Raw genomic sequence first — 19,797 nt, 5'->3', positions numbered from 1 at the left:
AAGTACAATGAAATCCTTGACAATCTCAATCTTTTCTCCGTTTATCAGGATGTTGCTTATTGGCCCAGTTGTGAAGATTTTTGTTTTCTTTATGTTGATGTGTAATTCATACTGAAGGCTGTTGTCTTTGATCTTCATCAAGTCCTCTTCAATTTCAGCAAGCAAGGTTGTGTCATCTGCATAATGCAGGTTGTTAATGAGTCTTCCTCCAATCCCGATGCCCCATTCTTCTTCATATAGTCCAGCTTCTTGGATTATTTGCTCAGCATACAGATTGAATAGGTATGGTGAAAGGATACAACCCTGACACACAGCTTTCCTGACTTTAAACCCTGCAGTATCCCCTTGTTGTGTTTGAATGACTGCCTCTTGATCCATGTATACTTTCCTCATGAGCACAATTAAGTGTTCAGGAATTCCCATTCTCTGCAATGTTATCCATAATTTGTTATGATCTATACAGTCAAATGCCTTTGCATAGTCAATAAAACACAGGTAAACATCCTTTTGGTATTCTCTGCTTTCAGCCAGGACCAGCCGACATCAGCAATGATATCCCTGGTTACACATCCTCTTCTTAATCAGGTCTGAATTTCTGGCAGTTCCCTGTAAATATACAGCTGCAGCCACTTTTGAATGATCTTCAGCAAAATTTTGCTTGCGTGTGACAATAATGATATTGTTTGCTAATTTACACATTTGATTGGATAATCTTTCCTGGGAATAGGCATAAATATGGATCTCTTCCAGTTGATTGGCCAGGTAGCTGTCTTCCAAATTTCTTGGCATAGACGAGTGAGCACTTCCAGTTCTGCATCCGTTTGTTGAAACATCTCAGTTGATATTCTGTCAATTCCTGGAGCCTTGTTCTTCACCAGCGCCTTCAGTGCAGCTTGGACTTCCTCCCTTGGCATCATCAGTTCCTGATCATATGCTACATCTTGAAATGGTTGAAAGTCGACTGATTCTTTTTGGTATACTGATTCTGTGTATTCCTTCCATATTTGTTTCATGTTTTCTGCATCGTTTAATATTTTTCCTGTAGAATCCTTTGTTATGGCAACTCGAGGCTTGAATTTTTTCTTCAGTTCTTTCAGCTTGAGAAATGCCGAGTGTGTTCTTCCCTTTTGGTTTTCTATCTCCAGGTGTCTGCACATGTCATTGCAATACTCGGTCTTCTCGAGCTGCCCTTTGAAATCTTCTGTTCAGCTTTCTTATTTCAGTATTTTTTCCTTTTGCTTTAGCTACTCGATGTTCAAGAGTAAGTTTCAGAGTCTCTTCTGACACTCATTTAGGTCTTTTCTTTCTCTTCTGTGTTTCTAATGACCTCTTACTTTCTTCATGTATGAAGTCCTTGATGTCATTCCACAAGTCATCTGGTCTTTGGTCATTAGTGTTCAGCGCATCAAATCTATTCTTGAGATGGTCTTTAAATTCAGGTCATACTTTGGCTATCGTGGACTTGTTCTAATTTTCTTCAGTTTCAGTTTGAACTTGTATATGAGTAACTGAGGGTCTGATCTGCAGTCTGCCCCTGGCCTTGTTATGACTGATGATATTGAGCTTTTCCATGGTCTCTTTCCACAGCTGTAGTTGATTTGATTCCTGTGTATTCCATCTGGCGAGATCCATGTGTATAGTCACCATTCATGTTAGTGAAAAAAGGTATTTGCAATGAAGAAGTTGTTGGTCTTGCAAAATTCAATCATGCAATCTCCAGCATCGTTTCTATCATCAAGGCCATATCTTCCAACTACTGATCATTCTTTTATTTGGTATAGCGTTGTTTAAATGAACTAGGATCCATTTTAATGAATACCAGTCAGGTTTTAATGAACACCATTATACACCTTAGTGTCAGTGGGATGTTCTGTCTTTGTATCCAGGGCTCTAGCCATTTTGGCAGTAAAGAAAGGACAGATCTTTTAGTTTTCCCTTAGAAGGGGTTCAACTGTTGGAAGCCATACTGGTGCCTGCATCATAGCTGCCCTTATGACATCACAGCTCTCTCCCTTCCTTCACTCTTCCTGCTGGAGCCACAGCACAAGGAGCACAGACCTGAGATGGCACCATCTACCTCCTAACCATGGGTAATTTAGTAGAGTATAGTCTTCAGAGGATTTGACCACCCACCCCCAAGTCAAGGGCCTTCAATGTTGTGTAAGAGACAGATTCACCCAAACTTGCTGGGAAGGCAGGCTACGTTTCCCAGAGTTACTTCAGGCTGGGACACCCCACCCCCACCCCACCCTGTTCCATGGTTCCAGGAAAGGCCAGGAAGATGAGTCTGGGGTTGACTTGGTGCTGAGCAGTGGAGAGAGCACCCTCACTTTCTCCCATGTTCCCCCCACCCCTCAAAAAAAAAAAAAAAACTTTGGTTACAGAAGACAGTACCCTTTCAAATTACAGTTGAAGCTAATGATGAAATAACATAGAGCAGAGCTTGAAGGAGCAAAGGTGAGCAGAGGAAGCGACTCTACCCCCAATACCCCCATCCACACCACCACCACTGCCCTCCCCACCTCTCCATGGGTGGATGGGTCCAGGCTCTACAGTGTTGGGGAGAGCCTTGACCTGTGACATGTTTGATCCTTCTGGTCCAGTGGTGGTGACCAAAGGTTGGTGATCATGTAATTTCTTGTCCAAAGAGAGATGTTTCAGTGAGTGAAAGGATCACTTGTCATTATCACACCAGGACAAGTATAAACAGAGGATGTCCCAGGGAAATGGGACAAAGGGTCACTGTACACAGAGCTGGAATAAACAGGGATTGGCCCCTCCTTGGCTGTTCTCTTACCCCATTCCCTTCTTAGATGAAGAGATGTGGGTTTGGCTGAGATATGGAGAAGGGTTGAGGGGTGTAAGGTGGGGACTGTGCTTGGGAAATGCCTGGGTCTAGAAGTGAGTGTATGTTCATACTTATGTATGTGTTAACTGAAGTTTAAGCTCCTAATAAAGCATGTGGGTTGGAGAAATCTTTTAATGTTTTGGTGTGGCAGAGGAGAGACAGCAGATTGTGGGTTTGAGCTGAAGTCAGAGGTGAGAGGGCAGGAGGAACAAAAGATGGTACTTCCCCAAGTCTGAAGGAAAGGGATGTGGATCCCAGCTAGGTGGGCAATCCAGGTGGAACACGGTAACTTTGATTGATACATCATGGTGTTCTTGTCCTAAACTGGCCAACCAGATTCATGTAGAACAGGGTAAGGTAGCTAAGGCAGATGTATTCTCATTTTACAGAGGAAGACACTGAGCCTCAGGGGCAAGACAGGGCGCCCAAGGCCATTAACCAGAAAGTGGTAGAGGCAGGCTTGGGCTTCTGGCTCCTCAGTGTCCTGCCCAGTGCTCCTGAACTTTGGATGCAGGGGTGATTGTTGACTGAAGATCTTGGTCCCTTCCTGGCACACCCTGGGGCTGAAATGTACGTGTTTCCTAAATATCCTCTGTTTTCCCTTGCAAGACCCAAAAAAGAACGCCATGACGAATGAAGCCGCAACCGTGCTGATCCAGGCCTGGTGGCGCGGCACCCTGGTGCGCCGGACTCTGCTTCACGCAGCCCTCAGGGCCTGGATCATTCAGTGCTGGTGGCGGAGGATGCTGGCAAACCTGCTAACCAAGAGGCGGCAGGCAGCACTGGAGAACTACGCACGGCGAGAATGGGCAGCCGTCAGGGTGCAGGCCTGGTTCCGCATGTGGCGCATCCGCGCGCCTTATTGCCGCCTGCTCAATGCTGTCCGCATCATCCAGGCCTACTGGCGTTGGCGTAATTGCCACACCCGTGGCTTTATCCAGGGCCACTATGAACTCAAAGCAAACCTACTGAATCTTCAACTTGAAATCTCGTTGGGTTCACAGGCTTATAGGGTGACGCAATGCATACCCCTTCCAATAAAGGAATGACCAGGTCTGCTGTATCTCTGTGTCCTCAGGTCTCTCTGTCGGATATTTTTTCCCCAGGAATTCATTGTCTGAGCTAATAATGGCAAATACTTGAAATCTCACAAGTCAGCTTTGAGAAATCAGCAGGGCCTGTGATTCTGAGAGGCCAGTGAGGGATGAGCAGGGACTGTGATAAATTAGTCATGTCTGGAGGTGTGCAGGGTTAATGTGCTCAGCTGCTAACCAAAAGGTTGGTGGTTTTAGTCCCTCCAGAGACACCTTGGAAGAAAGGCCCGGTGATCTACTTTCAAAAAATTGCTGTTGAAAATCCTGTGAAATACAGTTCCTCTCTGACACATATGAGGTCACCACATGTTGGTCTCTACTCCATAGCAACTAGTGGTGGTGATGGTGGCCATAAGGAGGAGCATTGGTGGTACACAGCCCTCATGTTGTCCAACTCCAGTTAGCCTCATTCCCCTTGTGATCTAAGTTAATGGTGCCCCCCCTGGAGTTGTGTGGGAACCCTGGCGTCACAGTGGTTAAGAGCTATGGCTGCTAACCAAAAGGTCAGCAGTTCGAATCCACCAGACGCTCCTTGGAAACCCTATGGGGCAGTTCTATGCTGTCCTGTAGGGTCACTGTGAGTTGGAATTGACGGCAATGGGTTTGGTTTTTTTGGTTGGGAGAAAGAGGGAGGTTGTGTATCTTTTGCTCTTAATCCAATGTCTTCTGATTAAATTTAGAACAAAATCAAAAGCCCTCTTCATGGTCCACATAGTCCTAAATGGTCTGGCCTTGGCCAGCTCTCTGAACTCAACAACCTATCACTCATCCTCTTATGGTCCTCTCTGGCCACTCTGATATTTATCAAATATCCCAAGCATGTTCCCATCTCAGAACATGGTACTTGTTTCCTCCTCTCCTAGCATTGTCTTCTTTTAGGCTGAGCACTTCATTCAGGTTTGTCTCTGCTCAAATGCCATTTCCTCAGAGAGATCTTCCTTGACCACCTTCTCTAAATAGTTCTTCCTTCCCTCCATGGTTATGTTATAGCTCCTGACTCTGCTTTTCTGTTTACATAGCCCTTATCATTTTTAAGTGCTGAGTGATCCTATTTCATCGTTTGTTAATTTTCTGTTTCCCCCACTACAAGGTGAGCCCCAGGACAGCAGGGACTTTGAGTTCAGTGCTGCGTTCCCAGGACCTAGAACAGTGTCTGACACACAGTAGGTGCTCAATGAATATTTATGTAATGAATGAATACATGAGCCTACCCAGGTCTGGGATTTGTGGCTTTGCCATAGTAAATTCTTCTCTAGAAAAAACTGTCCCATCCCTAAACGGTTCTCTTGGCCAAGATCCCAGATTCATCATACCCAATAGACATGTTGTTGTGGATTGTGTTGTGTACCCCCAAAATGTGTGTCAACTTGGCTAAACCATGATTCCTAGTATTGTGTGATTATCTACCACTTTGTCATCTGATGTGATTTTCTTAAGTGTTGTAAATCTTACCTCTATGATGTTAATGAGGCAGGATCAGAGGCAATTGTGTTAATGAGGCAGGACTCAATTTACAAGATTAGGTTGTGTCTTAGTCAATTTATTTTGAAATATAAAAGAGTGAGACAGAGTTCCCACAGTGTTGTATTAAAAATCCTGTTTCCTCTGCTGGGCTTTCTCCCCCACTAGCTTTGCATTTGAATTCTGCTTTTGCTTGGGGGTTATATGTAAACCCCATTGCGCCTGTATAGTATGATTCAGAATGTTGCTGACATAACTTGTATGAACTCCCTATTTGTAAGCCCCTTAACAGTAACTTGTCTGGTAGCTCCTGAGGAACAGTCTTGGCAGCAGCAGCTCTGACTGACTCCTTTTCCTTGTACAATGAAATAAAGGTGCCTTTCCTGTTCTCCCACCTCGGTCTCTTGTTTATTGGCCAATACAAGTCATGCCGAGCAAGAATCTGGTGTTTCCACCTGGTAACGAGAAGTGAGCAGAAGGATGGGGGGACCTCACGCCACCAAGAAACAAGAGCCGGGAGCAGAGTGCATCCTTTGGACCCTTTGGTCTTCCTGCCCCGAGAAGCTCCTAGACCACGGAAAGACTGATGACAAGGACCTTCCCCAGAATCGACAGAGAGAGAAAGCCTTCCCCTGGAGCTGGCACCCTGAATTCAGAATCTAGCCTCCTAGACTGTGAGAGAATAAATTTCTCTTTGTTAAAGCCATCCACTTGTGGTATTTCTGTTACAGCAGCACTAGATGACTAAGACACATGTGTTCTTAGCCTCTCTGAGTTAGTATTTCTTTCTGGCAATTTTTCTGTGTGTGTATGTGGGTGGGTGCACATGCATGTATGTGTATCTGTATTGGGTGGTGGTGGTTGCTTCTCTATTTCTTCTGTCTATACAACTCTATTTCTGACTCTACCTCTCTTGGTTTCTGTCTCTGTATCTCCATATCTCTCTCTCTTATATTTTTCTCTCACTTTTTTTATATCTGTAATTAACTCCTTACCTTCCTCAGCTGTTGCTTTCCTTTGTCTGCATGTCTCATAATCTCATGTCTGTTTGTGTCTGTTTCTCTGCCCCACTGGGTTTCTGAATCAGTAAGTTGCTGGCAGGTCATTAATATTTAACCTGACAATCCACAGACATAGCTCTGTTCTTCTAAACCCTAATTACCCACTACTCTCCAAGAGCCCTAGACAAGTGGGATGGAGAAGCCTCTGAGAAGCTGCCAATGCAGTTGCTCGTGGGTGACAGAGCATTTACTGAGCACAGACTCAGTCTAGAGTGTGCAAGTGTTTAAAGGAATATTAGGACACTTTATCCATAAGGCCACAGTGATTGGCTCACTGATGGCCAAGCCAGGCCAATGAGACTCAGTTCTGGTGCTGTGTTGGGACTACTGGAACTATTAAGATTATGAATCCTGAGGTGCTGGGAGCTACTACGTGGAAATAGCTTGCTGAGAATGGAACCAGCAGGGAGGAAAGGAGAACCATAAGATGGAAAGAAAGAGACAAAGTCTTAAGAACTCCTTTAGGGTCCCTGGATTCAGCCATGCCTGAAGCTACACCTAGCTCTACTATGAGAATTCTTATTTTTGTGAGTCATTTTTTACTTGTCAGTCTGCTAAGAAAGATAGCAAACAAGTCAGACATCTCAGCAGATTAATGAAACTGAATTGAGTTTTATGTGAGCTGGTTTTTAGGAAGTGGCTTAGGGAATTACTGACAATAATTGTGGAATTATCTCCCATTTAATGGGCCCAGAATACCAGAACATTTTTGTAAAGCTACTTCCAGGTGGTAGTGGTAAAAAGAGAATGTGGTGCAAATGGATAGATAAATCAGCTAATCATCTAGAATTAGAATGGCCCGAGTGTGAGTCAATCATGGATTGGTCACTTGAAAGCAAAACATGGAGTTTTGTAATTTGCTTAGTTCAACAAGTTAGCAGGAAGAGCCCTAGGTAATCATCAGGCTGTTCGTTAAATAATCACATTAGAGATATGTGACCTGGTCAGGTTTTTCTCCTGCCCTGTACCGCACTTATGCAAAACATATGTATGGCAAACTTCATTTCCAATGTAACTCTGAGTTCTGCCTCCTGAAGAAAAGTGGGCAACCTTCCCGTGCAGAGATCCTACTGTGGGTGATGGGCCTAAGAGAGAAATTAATTTAGAGCAGTGCTCCTCAAACTTTAGTCTACATCACAAGCATATGGAGGTCTTGTTAAAGCAGACTGCTTAGTCCATTCCCAGTGTTCTGATTAAGTATGTCTGGGTCCCAAGAATTTGTGCTTCTACCAAGTTCTCAGGTGATGCTGAGACTGCTGTTCTGGAGACCCCACTTTGAGAACAACTGGAGTAGAGCTTGACATTTAGGATTAAGGTCGACAGTGAATGACAGCACACCCAAAGTGATAATGGTTGAAACAAATTGGAAGTTTATTTCTCTTTTCCATATAAGCCAGGCATGGTGTCTTAGGCTGGGTTATCTAGAGGAGCAAAACAAGAAGTATACAGAAAGATTTACTTCAGGGAAATGGCTCATACAGTTGTGGAGGCTGGCAAGTCCCAAATCCATGGGTCAGGCATTAGGCTGGAGGCTTCTCCTGACACATATGGTTGCAAGGGCTGACAAACTCAAAATTAGTACATCAGGCAGAAGGCTGCTGGCTCACAGGGCTGTGGGGGCTGGTGAATCCCAAAATCTCCAGGTCAGATTGTAGGGTCATGTCCCCAGAACCAGAAGTCAGAGGGTGACAAATCAGATGCAGAATCTAGAGAGAGTGAGCTTTGCAAAAACATTCGTATATATCAGATGCAAGCCATACCCCCAAGAAAACTCCCTTTTCAACTGATCGGCTGCTCACGTTAGGTCAGAAAATGTAGGATGATTACATAATGTCTGCCAAACCACCGAGAATCATGGCCTAACCAAGTTGACACATAACCTTGACCATCACACATGGTATGGCGCTCCATAGGCTGAGGAATATTGGCCTCTTCCTACTTGTTTTTCTGCTATGTGTGACCTTCATTTCCAAGGCCACTTCATGACACAAGATGGCTGCTTCAAATTCAACAATTATATCCACAGTGCAGCCAGCAGCAAGGAGGAAAGATGAGAAGAACATGATCCTTTCCTTTAAGAGAATGTCCTGGATGTTACATATCCCACTTTTGCCCACCAAAAAAACCCATTACCTTCGAGTCCAGCCCAACTCATAGTGACCCAGCTCAGGATATAAAAGGGCTGAATAAATGGAGACATATACTATGTTTATTGATGGAATGACTTAACACAGTAAAGTTTTCAATTATCTCCAAGTTAATCTATAAATTAAACTCATTTCCAACAAAAATTTCATCAGGAACTTGAAAAACTGATTTAAAACATCATATTGAAGAGTAAATGTCCACAACTGGCTAAAACAATTTTGCAAAAAGAAGAGATAAGGGGGTGGGAACACATTTGGTCACATATCAAGTGCGTTACAAAGCTGTAACAATAAGGTTGTGTGGAACTGAGGCACAACTGGCTAAGAATCTGAGATAGAGAATAAACATTTATTTAAGGATTTGTCCATTTCATTGAGATTATCTAATTTGTTGGCAAACAATTGTTCACAGTATTTTTTTCTCTTATAATATTTTTTATTTCTGTAAAGTCATTAGTAATATCCCCACTTTCATTTCTCATTTTAGTTGTTCGCATCTTCTGTTTTTCCTTAGTCCGTTAGCTAAAGGGCTCTCAATTTTATTGATCTTTTCAAAGAACCAACTTTTGGTTTAACAGATTCTCTTTTTTCTTCTATGCTCTAATTCATTTTTCTCATCACTGACCTTTTTTATTTCCCTCTTTCTGGTAGCTTTGGGTTTTGTTTGCTCTTCTTCTATTTCCTCAAGGTATAACAATAGGTTATTGATATAAGATCTTCTTTTTTACCATAGACATTTACAGTTATAAATTTCACTTGGAGGACTGCCTTTGCTTCATTCCATAAGTTTTGGTATGTTGAGTTTCATTTTTATTCATCACCAAGTATTTTGTAATTTCGCTTGTGTGTCACACTCAGCTGCTAACTGAAAGGATGGAGGTTCAAGTCCACCCAGAGATGCCTGGGAAGTAGGGCTTGGCAATGTACTTTCGAAAAATCAGCCATTGATAACTGAATGGATGTTCACTCATAAATAAATAAAATATTTTTTAAAGGAAAAAAAACCTGTGGAGCACACTTCTATTCTGACACACACCAGGTTGCCATGAGTCAGAATTGGTTTTGGTTTTAATCAACTCTGTAGCCTAATGCAGAGATGACACATAAGGTAAAAATAGAAGTAACCACTGGCTTTGGCCAGTTGTAACACTGATGCTGCTGCTCAGTGTAGTCTTAGTGGAGGGAAAAGGATAGAAGCATGACTGGAATGAGTTGAGACAAAAATGAGAGGAATAGACGTAGAAACAGTGATGACATGTTTTGATATGAGGAGGAGCAAATACTGCAACAGATGTTGGTCAAAGAATATTTTTTAAAGATGGAAGATGTAGGCATTAATAATTTAGATAAAAGCACTATGAGTGCAGGGCCAAACACCTTCAGAAGGCAGTAGGGTAGTGGAGGCTTTGGCCTTTGATTGGGCCAAGACCATTCATTTCAACTGGAGGGAAGGCAGCAAGTATAGTCCAGATGCAGCTGGGATAGAAGATAAGGTGGTAGAGAAATGGAGGTACAGTCAATTCCCATTTTCTCAGTTAGGTGTGTGGTGATATCATAATCTGTCTTCAAGGGGAGAAGAATTTAGAGTTGGACATTTGGAGAGGAGACAGTATGGATTATTTAACTCAGAAAATGGAAACACAAACATATGAGAAATTTATTGGGAAAATTTTTCAGTCGAGACCTGTAGTCGTAAGTATAAACTGAGACCATGCAGCAGGTTGGTCGTTTTGCTCCAGCCATGCTTCACTCTTCTGTAAGCACAGAGCAAAGTGATGGTTGGGTTCATCGTGAACATGTTGTTTGCAGAGAGACAGAGGGCCAGTGGCGGTCAAGTTGTGCAGCACAGTGATTATAATAATTAACCACAAAATCTAAACTGGGTAAAGAAAGATGCGGGCGGATGTCAGGAGTGAAAGCTGTAACAAAATTGGTAAGGTCAATAGATCGAAATACCTTATCTCAGCCGAAGGTACACTCGATTGGGAATATTATAAAGGTGAACTGGAAAGAGAATAATCTGAGAATAGAACACTAGAAGAAGATTTTGGCAATAATACAGTTATTAGTGATGGTGAGGTCTAGAGCCACACTATCCAATAAAGCAGCACTAGCTGTGTATGCCTATTTAAACTTAAATTAATTAAAATTAAATTAAATAAAACATTCAGCTCATGGTTGTACTAGGCACAGTTCAAGTGCTCCACAACCACGTGTGGCTGGTGGCTACCGTAACAGACAGCACAGACATAGAACAGTTCCGTCATCACAGAAATACGATTGAACAGCGCTGCTTTACTATGACCATGGGAGTGAGTGGTTGAGGAGAGCAGCGGAAATGGTTTATTAGGGCTAAGAAGTAGGGACTGGTGGAGACAAGTATATGGATAGGAATGCTACCAGAGGTAGCCTTGTTTGTGGCATCTTCTTTGGGGAGAGGAATTCCGGTGAGGGAATTGTGGAGACAGAGTTGAGGTGCTCTGAACTCTTGTTTTCTACTAGTCCCCAGAGTCATCACCCAGGTTAACCCACCCACCACTAATGTCTTGCACTGCTCCCAGAAGTGTCAGCCAAACGTTGGCATTCTCTCTTTGTGTTTGCTAAAGAGCAAATTGATGCACCCCAGACTCCAGCTCACCCTCTAAGCTGACAGAGTTCATTCTTATGCTCAAAGGTGCCCAGAGTCTTCAGGACAATGGAGCCCACCCATCTCCCAGCTCCTTGGGCAAGAAGACGGAAATGGGCAGGACAAGGAATTGAAACCTCTGGCTCTCCCATATATCAGGGCAAACTGGGGCCTCAGTTTCTGTTTTGACAGCTGGGTTACTGGCATACGGCCATTGTCAGTCCACAGCAGGGTTCATGGGCACAGGGCGCAAACTTCTTTTCCAAGAAAAGAAGATAGCAAGGCCTAAATCCCAAGATTCCTAGGCACTGGAGAGACCATGTGTCATAGATTAAATTGTGTCCCCCAAAATATGTGTCAACTTGGTTAGGCCCTGATTCCCTGTATTGTGTGGTTATCCTCCATTTTGTGATTGTAATTTTATACTAAAGAGGATTAGGGTGGGATTGTAACACTTTTACTAAGGTCACATCCCTGATCCAATGTAAAGAGAGTTTCCCTGGGGTGTGGCCTGTACCATCTTTTATCTTATAAGAGATAAAAGGAAAGAGAAGCGAGCAGAGAGTGGGGGACCTCATACCACCAAGGAAGCAGCGCCAGGATCAGAGCACATCCTTTGGACCTGGGATTCCTGTGCAGAGAAGCTCCTAGACCAGGAGAAGGCTGATGGCAAAGATCTTCCTCCAGAGCTGACAGAGAGAGAAAGCCTTCCCCTGGAAATGACACCCTGAATTTGGACTTGTAGCTACTAGACTGTGGGAAAATAAATTTCTCTTCGTTAAAGCCATCCACTTGTGGTATTTCTTTTATAGCAGCACTAGATATCTGAGACATCATGAGACACAGCAGATCAGGTTCGTTAGACCTTTACTGGGCATAGGCAACACAATGCCCCTTCTCACCAGTCTTTAGGGATTAATGACCTCAATGTGGAACTGCAGGTGAGTAGTTGTGACCACACAGTGGCCCCGGAGCAGTGAGCAGGTCTGGCAGGTGTGGCATTTCCAGTGGCATTGGATGACATAGATAGCGTTGAGCACCTGGCAGTATCGCCAGTGGATGCGCCACATACGGACCAAAGACTGAAGCTTAACCACTGCCCACTCTTTCTTTGCATAAGCAATCAGGGCTGCGCGCCGCTTCCTCTCCAGCTGCCTTGCCAGCATCAGCCGCCACCAGCACTGAATGATCCAGGCACTGAGGGCCGCGTGCAGCAGCGTTCGGCGCACCAGTGTGCCACGCCACCAGGCCTGAATCTTTCTAGCTGCCCTGTCTCTTTTCCTTGTATATTTCTAGGCAGAGATAAAAGAGGCCACTCAGGCAACTTCCTGCCACCAGCTTCCAGGGTCTTCCTAGGAGAGGCCTGGGTTCTCTCAACAGTCAACCTTTCCTCAGAGAGTTCAGGGGAGTTAGCACGACATTGACTTGGAGCTAGAAAACTAGGATGGTAGTCTGCCTCTGCCATTATGGACACATCACCTTGTACTCAGAGTTACAGACCCCTTGATACCTCACAGGTACATAGATCAGGGAAAAAGCAATTAGTAGCTAGAAAGATACATTAGGGGTGTGAGAGACTTAGTCACACTCCACCTGTTCAGTGTTAATTGGGTTTGGGAAGTTTGACCTCACTGTAGTTTTGCCTAGTTATTCTCTGCTAATTCCAGTCCCAAACCACCACTGGCTGACCTCTCTGTCACGGCAATGTACTGTGATACTGTGATGGATTTTCACACTCTCGCCCTATAGTCTACTCCCAGCCTGCCCATATTTTGAACATTCTCACCTTCCAGCCTATACATTTCTTGATGGTTTTCATTCTCCCCAGCCACTCTCCATATCACAGCCAAACCCAGACTCAGGGATGGGGATGGAGGGAAAATGAGCCAATATTGAGTTGAACCTTCATTACTTTAGACTCTGGATCCCTAAAAGACACAATCTCACACCCTTAGGGCACAGATTTTAACGTTCTGGGTTTCTCTTAACTACATGGAGTTTTTGCCTACCTTGACAAGCTTCTTCTTCTGCTGCCATTCTATTGTCTCTTCTACACTCTCAATTACAATTGTAATGAAATTGCCGTCCTTCTATAATCAGATTTAAATGGGAAATGCATGAGTGGGTTAAGACCGATGTTTCTCCCTATGGCTTTGCACAAAGGCACAAAGGCCTTAGCGTCTCCTCTTTCCCCAAGACTTACAAAGTCCAGGGTGATTCTCTCCCACCCCCAGCCCTCTTGGTATATGTGGCCATGTCTCTTACACAAAATTGAATCCCCATGACTTGTCTATAGATGTTTCATTAGCCCTGATTTCTCTGCTTTCCAAGGCCTGGTATGAGTAAGATGAGTGAGGGGGAGAGCTATGAGTTCACAATTGCAACTATGATATAAGGATTAGGACACCTGCCACACAGTTGAGTCTCTGTCAGAAACAAGCCTCCTGGGAACTTATCATACGTATCTACTTTCCTCCTGTCAGAGATGTGCCAGAGTCCAGGATATTAGGGCATTTGAGCTCTGTTTCACACCAGGGTTCTCCTCCCATGAAGTCCATCCACAATCCCGTCTCATTATCAGTCACAGAGAAGAAAAGGAGGGACCATGGCAAGATATCCCACCTAGGTCTGGACTGTCTTGACAGACTTAAACACCTCCTGTCCTTTCTTGGGAAACCCTCCTGGCGTAGTGGTTAAGCACTATGGCTGCTAACCAAAAGGTCAAAAGTTTGAATCCACCAGGCACTCCTTGGAAACTCTAGGGGGCAGTTCTACTCCTTTATAGGGTCACTATAAGTCGGAATCAACTTGATGGCAGTGGTTTTTTTTTGTTTGTTTATTTTCTCTTGACTCGGATTTCAGTACCTCAGTGTATCTTTTTTTTTTTTGCTGTGCATATATATGTTTTTAATTTTTATTGTGCTTCAAGTGAAAGTTTACAAACCAAGTCAGTCTTCCATACCAATACTTATATACATCTTGGTATATACTCCTAGTTGCTCTCCCTCTGATGAGACAGCACACTCCTTCCCTCCAGTCTCCTTTTTAGTGTCCATTCGGCCAGCTTCTGACCCCTCTGTTCTCTCATCCCTTCTCCAGTCAGGAGCTGCTGCCCACGTAGTCTCATGTGTCTACTTCATCTCAGAAGCTCACTCCTCGCCAGTATCATTTTCTATCCCATAGTCTAGTCCAATCCCTGTTTGAAGACTTGGTTTTGGGAATGGTTCCTGTCTTGGGTTAACAGAAGGTCTGGGGACCATGACCTCTGGGGTCCTTCTAGTCTCAGTCAGACCAATAAGTCTGATCTTTTTATGAGAATTTGAGGTCTGCATCCCACTGCTCTCCTGTTCCCTTGGGGGCTCTCTATTGTGTTCCCCTTCAGGGCAGTCATCGATTTTAGCCAGGCACCGTCTAGTTCCTCTGGTCTCAAGCTGATGTAGTCTCCGGTTTATGTGGCCCTTTCTGTCTCCTGGGCTCATAATTACCTTGTATCTTTGGCGTTTTTCATTCTCCTTTGTTCCAGGTGGATTGAGACCAATCGATGCATCTTAGATGGCCACTTACTAGCATTTAAGACCCCAGATGCCACTCTCCAAAGTGGGATGCAGAATGTTTTCTTAATAGATTTTACAATGCCAATTGACTTAGATGTCCCCTGAAACTATGGTCCCCAAACCTCCGCCCCTGCTATGCTGGCCTTTGAAGCATTCAGTTTATTCAGGAAACTTCTTAGCTTTTGGTTATTCCAGTTGTGCTGACCTCTTCTGTATTGTGTGTTGTCTTTCCCTTCACCTAAAATAGTTCTTATCTACTATCTAATTAGTGAAAACCCTTTTCTCTCCATCCTTCCCTCCCCCCGTCTTGTAACCATCAAAGAATATTTTCTTCTCTGTTTAAACTATTTCTCCAGTTCTTATAACAGTGGTCTTATACAATATTAGTCCTTTTGCAACTGACTAATTTCACTCAGCATAATGCCTTCCAGATTCCTCCATGTTATGAAATGTTTCATGGATTCATCACTGTTCTTTATCGAAGTGTAGTATTCCATTGTGTGACTATACCATAATTTATCCATTCATCTGTTGATGGGCACCTTGGTTGCTTCCATCTTTTTGCTGTTGTGAACAGTGCTGCAATGAACACGGGTGTGCATGTATCTGTTCTTGTAAAGGCTCTTATTTCTCTAGGATATATTCCAAGGAGTGGGATTGCTGGATAGTATGGTAGTTCTATTTCCAGCTTTTTAAGGAAGCACCAAATCCATTTCCGAAGTGGTTGTACCATTTTACCTTCCCACCAGCAGTGTGTAAGTGTTCTAGTCTGCACAACTCTCCAACATTTATTATTGTTTTTTGGTTTAATGCCAGCCTTGTTGGAGTGAGATGGAATCTCATTGTAGTTTTGATTTGAATTTTTCTAATGGCTAATGATCGTGAGCATTTCCTCATTTATCTGTTAGCTACCTGAATGTCTTCTTTAGTGAAGTGTCTGTTCATATCCTTTGCCCATTTTTTAATTGGGTTGTCTTTTTGTAGTTGAGCTTTTACAGTATCATGTAGATTTTAGAGATCAGATGCTGATTAAAAATGTCATAGCTAAAAACTTTTTCCCAGTCTGTAGGTAATCTTTTTACTCTTTTGGTGAAGTCACTGGATGAGCATAGGTGTTTTGTTTTTGGGAGCTCCCAGTTATCTAATTTCTCTTCTGCATTTTAGTGATGTTTTATATACTGTTTATGTCATATATTAGGGGTCCTAGCATTGTCCCTATTTTTTCTTCCATGATCTTTATTGTTTTAGATTTTATATCTAGGTCTTTGATCCTTTTGAGTTAGTTTTTATGCATGGTATGAGGTATGGGTCTTGTTTCATTTTTTTGCAGATGGATATCCAGTTATGCCAGCACCATTTGTTAAAAAGTCCATCTTTTCCCTTTTTAACTGACTTTGGGCTTTTGTCAAATATCAGCTGCTCATATGTGGATGGGTTTATGTCTGGATTCTCAATTCTGTTCCATTGGTCTATGTATCTGTTGTTGTACCAGTACCAGGCTGTTTTGACTACGGTGGAAGTATAATAGGTTCTAAAATCAGGTAGAGTGAGGCCTCCCACTTTGTTCCACCTCAGTATATCTTTAAAAAACTAGAAAAAGAGAGCCCAATCAGCCAAATGAATCTAGAAAGCAGAAAAATAAAGATTAAAAAATCAAATCAATAAACTAGGAAATGAAAGTTAGTAGCAGAAGGTAAGTTAAAAAGACAGTATTTTGAAAAGACCAGTATTAAAGATAATACTCATAAACCTGATCTAGAAAGAAAGAGAGCAAAAGTGGAATGAAAAAGGAAATAACCACCAAATCTGAAAAACCCAAACCCATTGCCCTTCCGTCTTGTGGCAACTGAAGTGTTACAGAGTAGAACTGCTCCATAGGATTTTCTTGGCTGTAATCTTTACAGAAGCAGATTACCAGGGCTTTCTTCTGCATCACCACTGGGTGGGTTTCAATCACCAGCCTTTAGGTGGGTAGTCTAGCGCAAATTGTTTGAGCCACCCAGGAACCTTTCCAGGTCAGATAAAGTCAATTCTTCGGGAATGAAGCTTTGAAACAGTTCCCTCCTTCTTTTTCTTCCTCCAGTGAGTGCCAAGCTGGTCTGGAATTCAGACTGTTAATTTCCAAGGCTACCACTGAGCTGGAGAGTGGGAGATGGGACTAGAGCAAATTAAAATGCTACAAATCTTGCTGTTCTTAACCAAGAGTCACCTGTTTTTCTTCAATAAATACTTCCCGAGTTGCTGCAAACCTTTGGTTAATTTCCAAAGTTCCAAAGATGTTGATTCTGACAATTTTGGGCAGGTTTTTTTTTTTTGCTTTTATGGAGGGGCAAACTTTTGGAGGTCCTTACTCCACCATTTTTGCTGACATTACTCTACTTGTAAAAATCTTTAATAGAAAATTCTTTCACCTATAGTTGAGCCAGACACTGTTCTAGGGGCTGTGGATCATCACCCTGGCCTTCTAAATTTCAAAAATAGTTTATTTGGAAACTGTTTCAAACTTTGAGAAATATTGGAAAAATTCTTGTATACCTTTTGCCCAGAGAACCCATTCAAATTTCATAAATGGTTTGGTGCTGTTGAACACGTTGATCAAAGATTCCATAGAAGAGTCCTAATCAAAAAGTGGAAAATGCAGAATATAATTTCAAATTATCATGAAACCCAGACTTTCTGGAACCACAGAGGAGGGGAGAACCCTTGAAACTATTTCTGTGAGATAATCTTCAAACTTAAACCAAAAATATCTCCTGAAGTCTTCTTAAAACTAAACAATAGTTTAGCCTAACTACTAAAGAATGTCTACTTTGAACATTATGCTCTTTAAGATTTAACAATATGGGATTAAATTGACAGTAGCAACTCTAAAGATTAGATAAGAACCATAGTGGGCTGTGAGTTTATGTTAATGGACGAAGAGCAACTCAGAAAAGGAGGGCGATAATGGTTGCACAGCTCAAAGATTGTAATCAATGTCACTGAATTGTACATGTAGAAACTGTTAAATCAGCATGTTCTGCTGTGTATATTCTCAACAACAAAAATAAAATAAATTATTAAAATTTTTTTTTATCGACTGTCTAAGTAACAGGGACCCTGGTGGCAAAATGGTTAAGAGCTATAACTGCTAAGCAAAAGATCGGCAGTTTGAATCCACCAGCTGCTCTTTGGAAATCCCATGCGGCAATTCTACTCTGTCCTGCAGGGTTGCTATCGAGTAGACTCGACTTGACAGCAACAAGTTTTTTTTTTTTTTTTTTTGGTTTAAGTAACAACCTTCATTTCAAAGAATTCAATCCAAGATCACATGTTACGCCAAGTTGTCATGTCTCTTTAGAGTCTTTAATCTTGAAAAATGTCTGTTTTTTTCTTCATTTTCATGACCTTGACATTTTGAAGCTTATAGGCCAGTCATATTGTGTAATTTTTTTGGGTTTTTCTGATTTTTTTCTCACATTTAGTCCCTGCTTATGTGTTTTTGGCTGGAATAACTCAGATGGTGTGTTCTTTGCATTGCAAGCTATTTGGTCACACATCCATCTGGTTGAGGGTATTCCTCTTTTTCACTGACCCTCTACTTTGCCAACCATGATGTTCTTCTCCAGGGGCTGGTCCCTCCTGATAACATGTCCAAAGTATGTGAAATGAAGTCTCGTCATCCTTACTTCTAAGGAGCATTCTGGCTGTGCTTCCTCCAAGACAGATTTGTTCGTTCTTCTGGCAGTCCATGCTATATTTAATATTCTTTGCCAACACTGTAATTCAAAGACGTCAATTCTTCTTCAGTCTTCCTTACTCATTGCCCAACTTTCATATGTGTATGAGGTGATTGGAAATACCGTGTTGTCTTAGTTATCTAGTGCTGCTATAACAGAAATACCACAAGTGGATGGCTTTAACAAAGTAAAATTTATTTTCTCACAGTCTAATAGGTTACAAGTTGAAATTCAGGGAGTCAGCTCCAGGGGAAGTCTTTCTCTCTCTGTTGACTCTGGAGGAAGGTCCTTGTTCTCAATCTTCGCCTGGTCAAGGAGCTTCTCAGGTGCAGGGACCCCGGGTCCAAAGGATGTGCTCTGCTCCTGGTGCTGCTTTCTTGGTGGTATGAGGTCCCCACTCCCTGCTTGCTTCCCTTTCCTTTTACCTCTTGAGACATAAAAGGTGATGCAGGCCACACCCCAGAGAAATCCCCTTTACCTTGGATCAGGTAGATGACCTGAGCAAGGGTGGTGTTACAATCTTACCCTAATCCTCTCAACATAAAATTACAATCACAAAATGGAAGACAACCACACAATACTGGGAATTATGGTGTAACCAGGTTCATACACACATTTTTAGGGGGGCATGATTCAATCCATGACACATGGCTTAATGGAAAAACATACCATGCTCATGGATAGGTAGACTCAACATTGTGAAAATGACAATTCTACCTGAAGCTATTTACAAATACTATGCAATTCCAATCCAAATACCAACAACATTCTTTAAAGAGATGGAAAAACTTATCATTAACTTTATATGGAAAGGGAAGAAGCCTCGGCTAAATAAATCACTATTGCAGAAGAATAAAGTAGGAGGGCTCACGTTACCTGAGCCTCAGAACCTACTATACAACTATGGTAGTCAGAGCAGCCTGGTACTGGTACAATGAGGAATACTTTGACCAATGGAACAGAATTGTAAATCCCTCCACCAATGGTTACCTAGGAAACCCTGGTGGCGTAGTGGTTAAGTGCTACTGCTGCTAACCAAGAGGCCAGCAGTTTGAATCCGCCAGGTGCTCTTTGGAAACTCTATGGGTCAGTTCTACTCTGTTCTATAGGGTCGCTATGAGTCGGAATCTACTCAACAGCAGTGGGTTTGGTTTTTGGCTACGGTCACCTGATCTTCAACAAGGGCCCAAAGTCCATCAAATGGGGAAAAGACTGTCTTTTTGACAAATGGTGCTGCCAAAACTGGATGTCCATACAAAAAAAAAAAAAAAAGAAACAGGACCCATA

General features: G+C 42.6%; 2 protein-coding genes across 2 annotated transcripts in view; one reads left to right on the top strand and one right to left on the bottom strand.

Annotated features, from left to right (window-relative positions):
* LOC126064242 (IQ domain-containing protein F5-like) overlaps positions 1-3,965 on the top strand; it is a 42,619-nt gene extending 38,654 nt beyond the window's left edge. Inside the window, exon 2 of the mRNA XM_049863075.1 lies at positions 3,458-3,965. Coding sequence (XP_049719032.1) covers positions 3,475-3,897 — 423 coding nt within the window. The 5' untranslated portion in view covers positions 3,458-3,474 and the 3' untranslated portion in view covers positions 3,898-3,965. The remainder of the gene's footprint in view (positions 1-3,457) is intronic.
* An 8,180-nt stretch (positions 3,966-12,145) lies between these two features.
* IQCF2 (IQ motif containing F2) lies at positions 12,146-13,520 on the bottom strand. The gene is made up of 3 exons (XM_049863218.1): positions 13,503-13,520; positions 13,230-13,327; positions 12,146-12,506 (listed from the first exon to the last, which is right to left on the bottom strand). Exons 1-3 carry the CDS (start codon positions 13,518-13,520, stop codon positions 12,146-12,148), a joined length of 477 nt encoding a protein of 158 aa, XP_049719175.1.
* Positions 13,521-19,797: the final 6,277 nt, after the last annotated feature.

This window comes from Elephas maximus, chromosome 20 (genome assembly GCF_024166365.1).
Source record: "Elephas maximus indicus isolate mEleMax1 chromosome 20, mEleMax1 primary haplotype, whole genome shotgun sequence".
Lineage (NCBI taxonomy): Eukaryota > Metazoa > Chordata > Mammalia > Proboscidea > Elephantidae > Elephas > Elephas maximus.
This window is presented reverse-complemented; position numbering and strand designations above follow the sequence as displayed.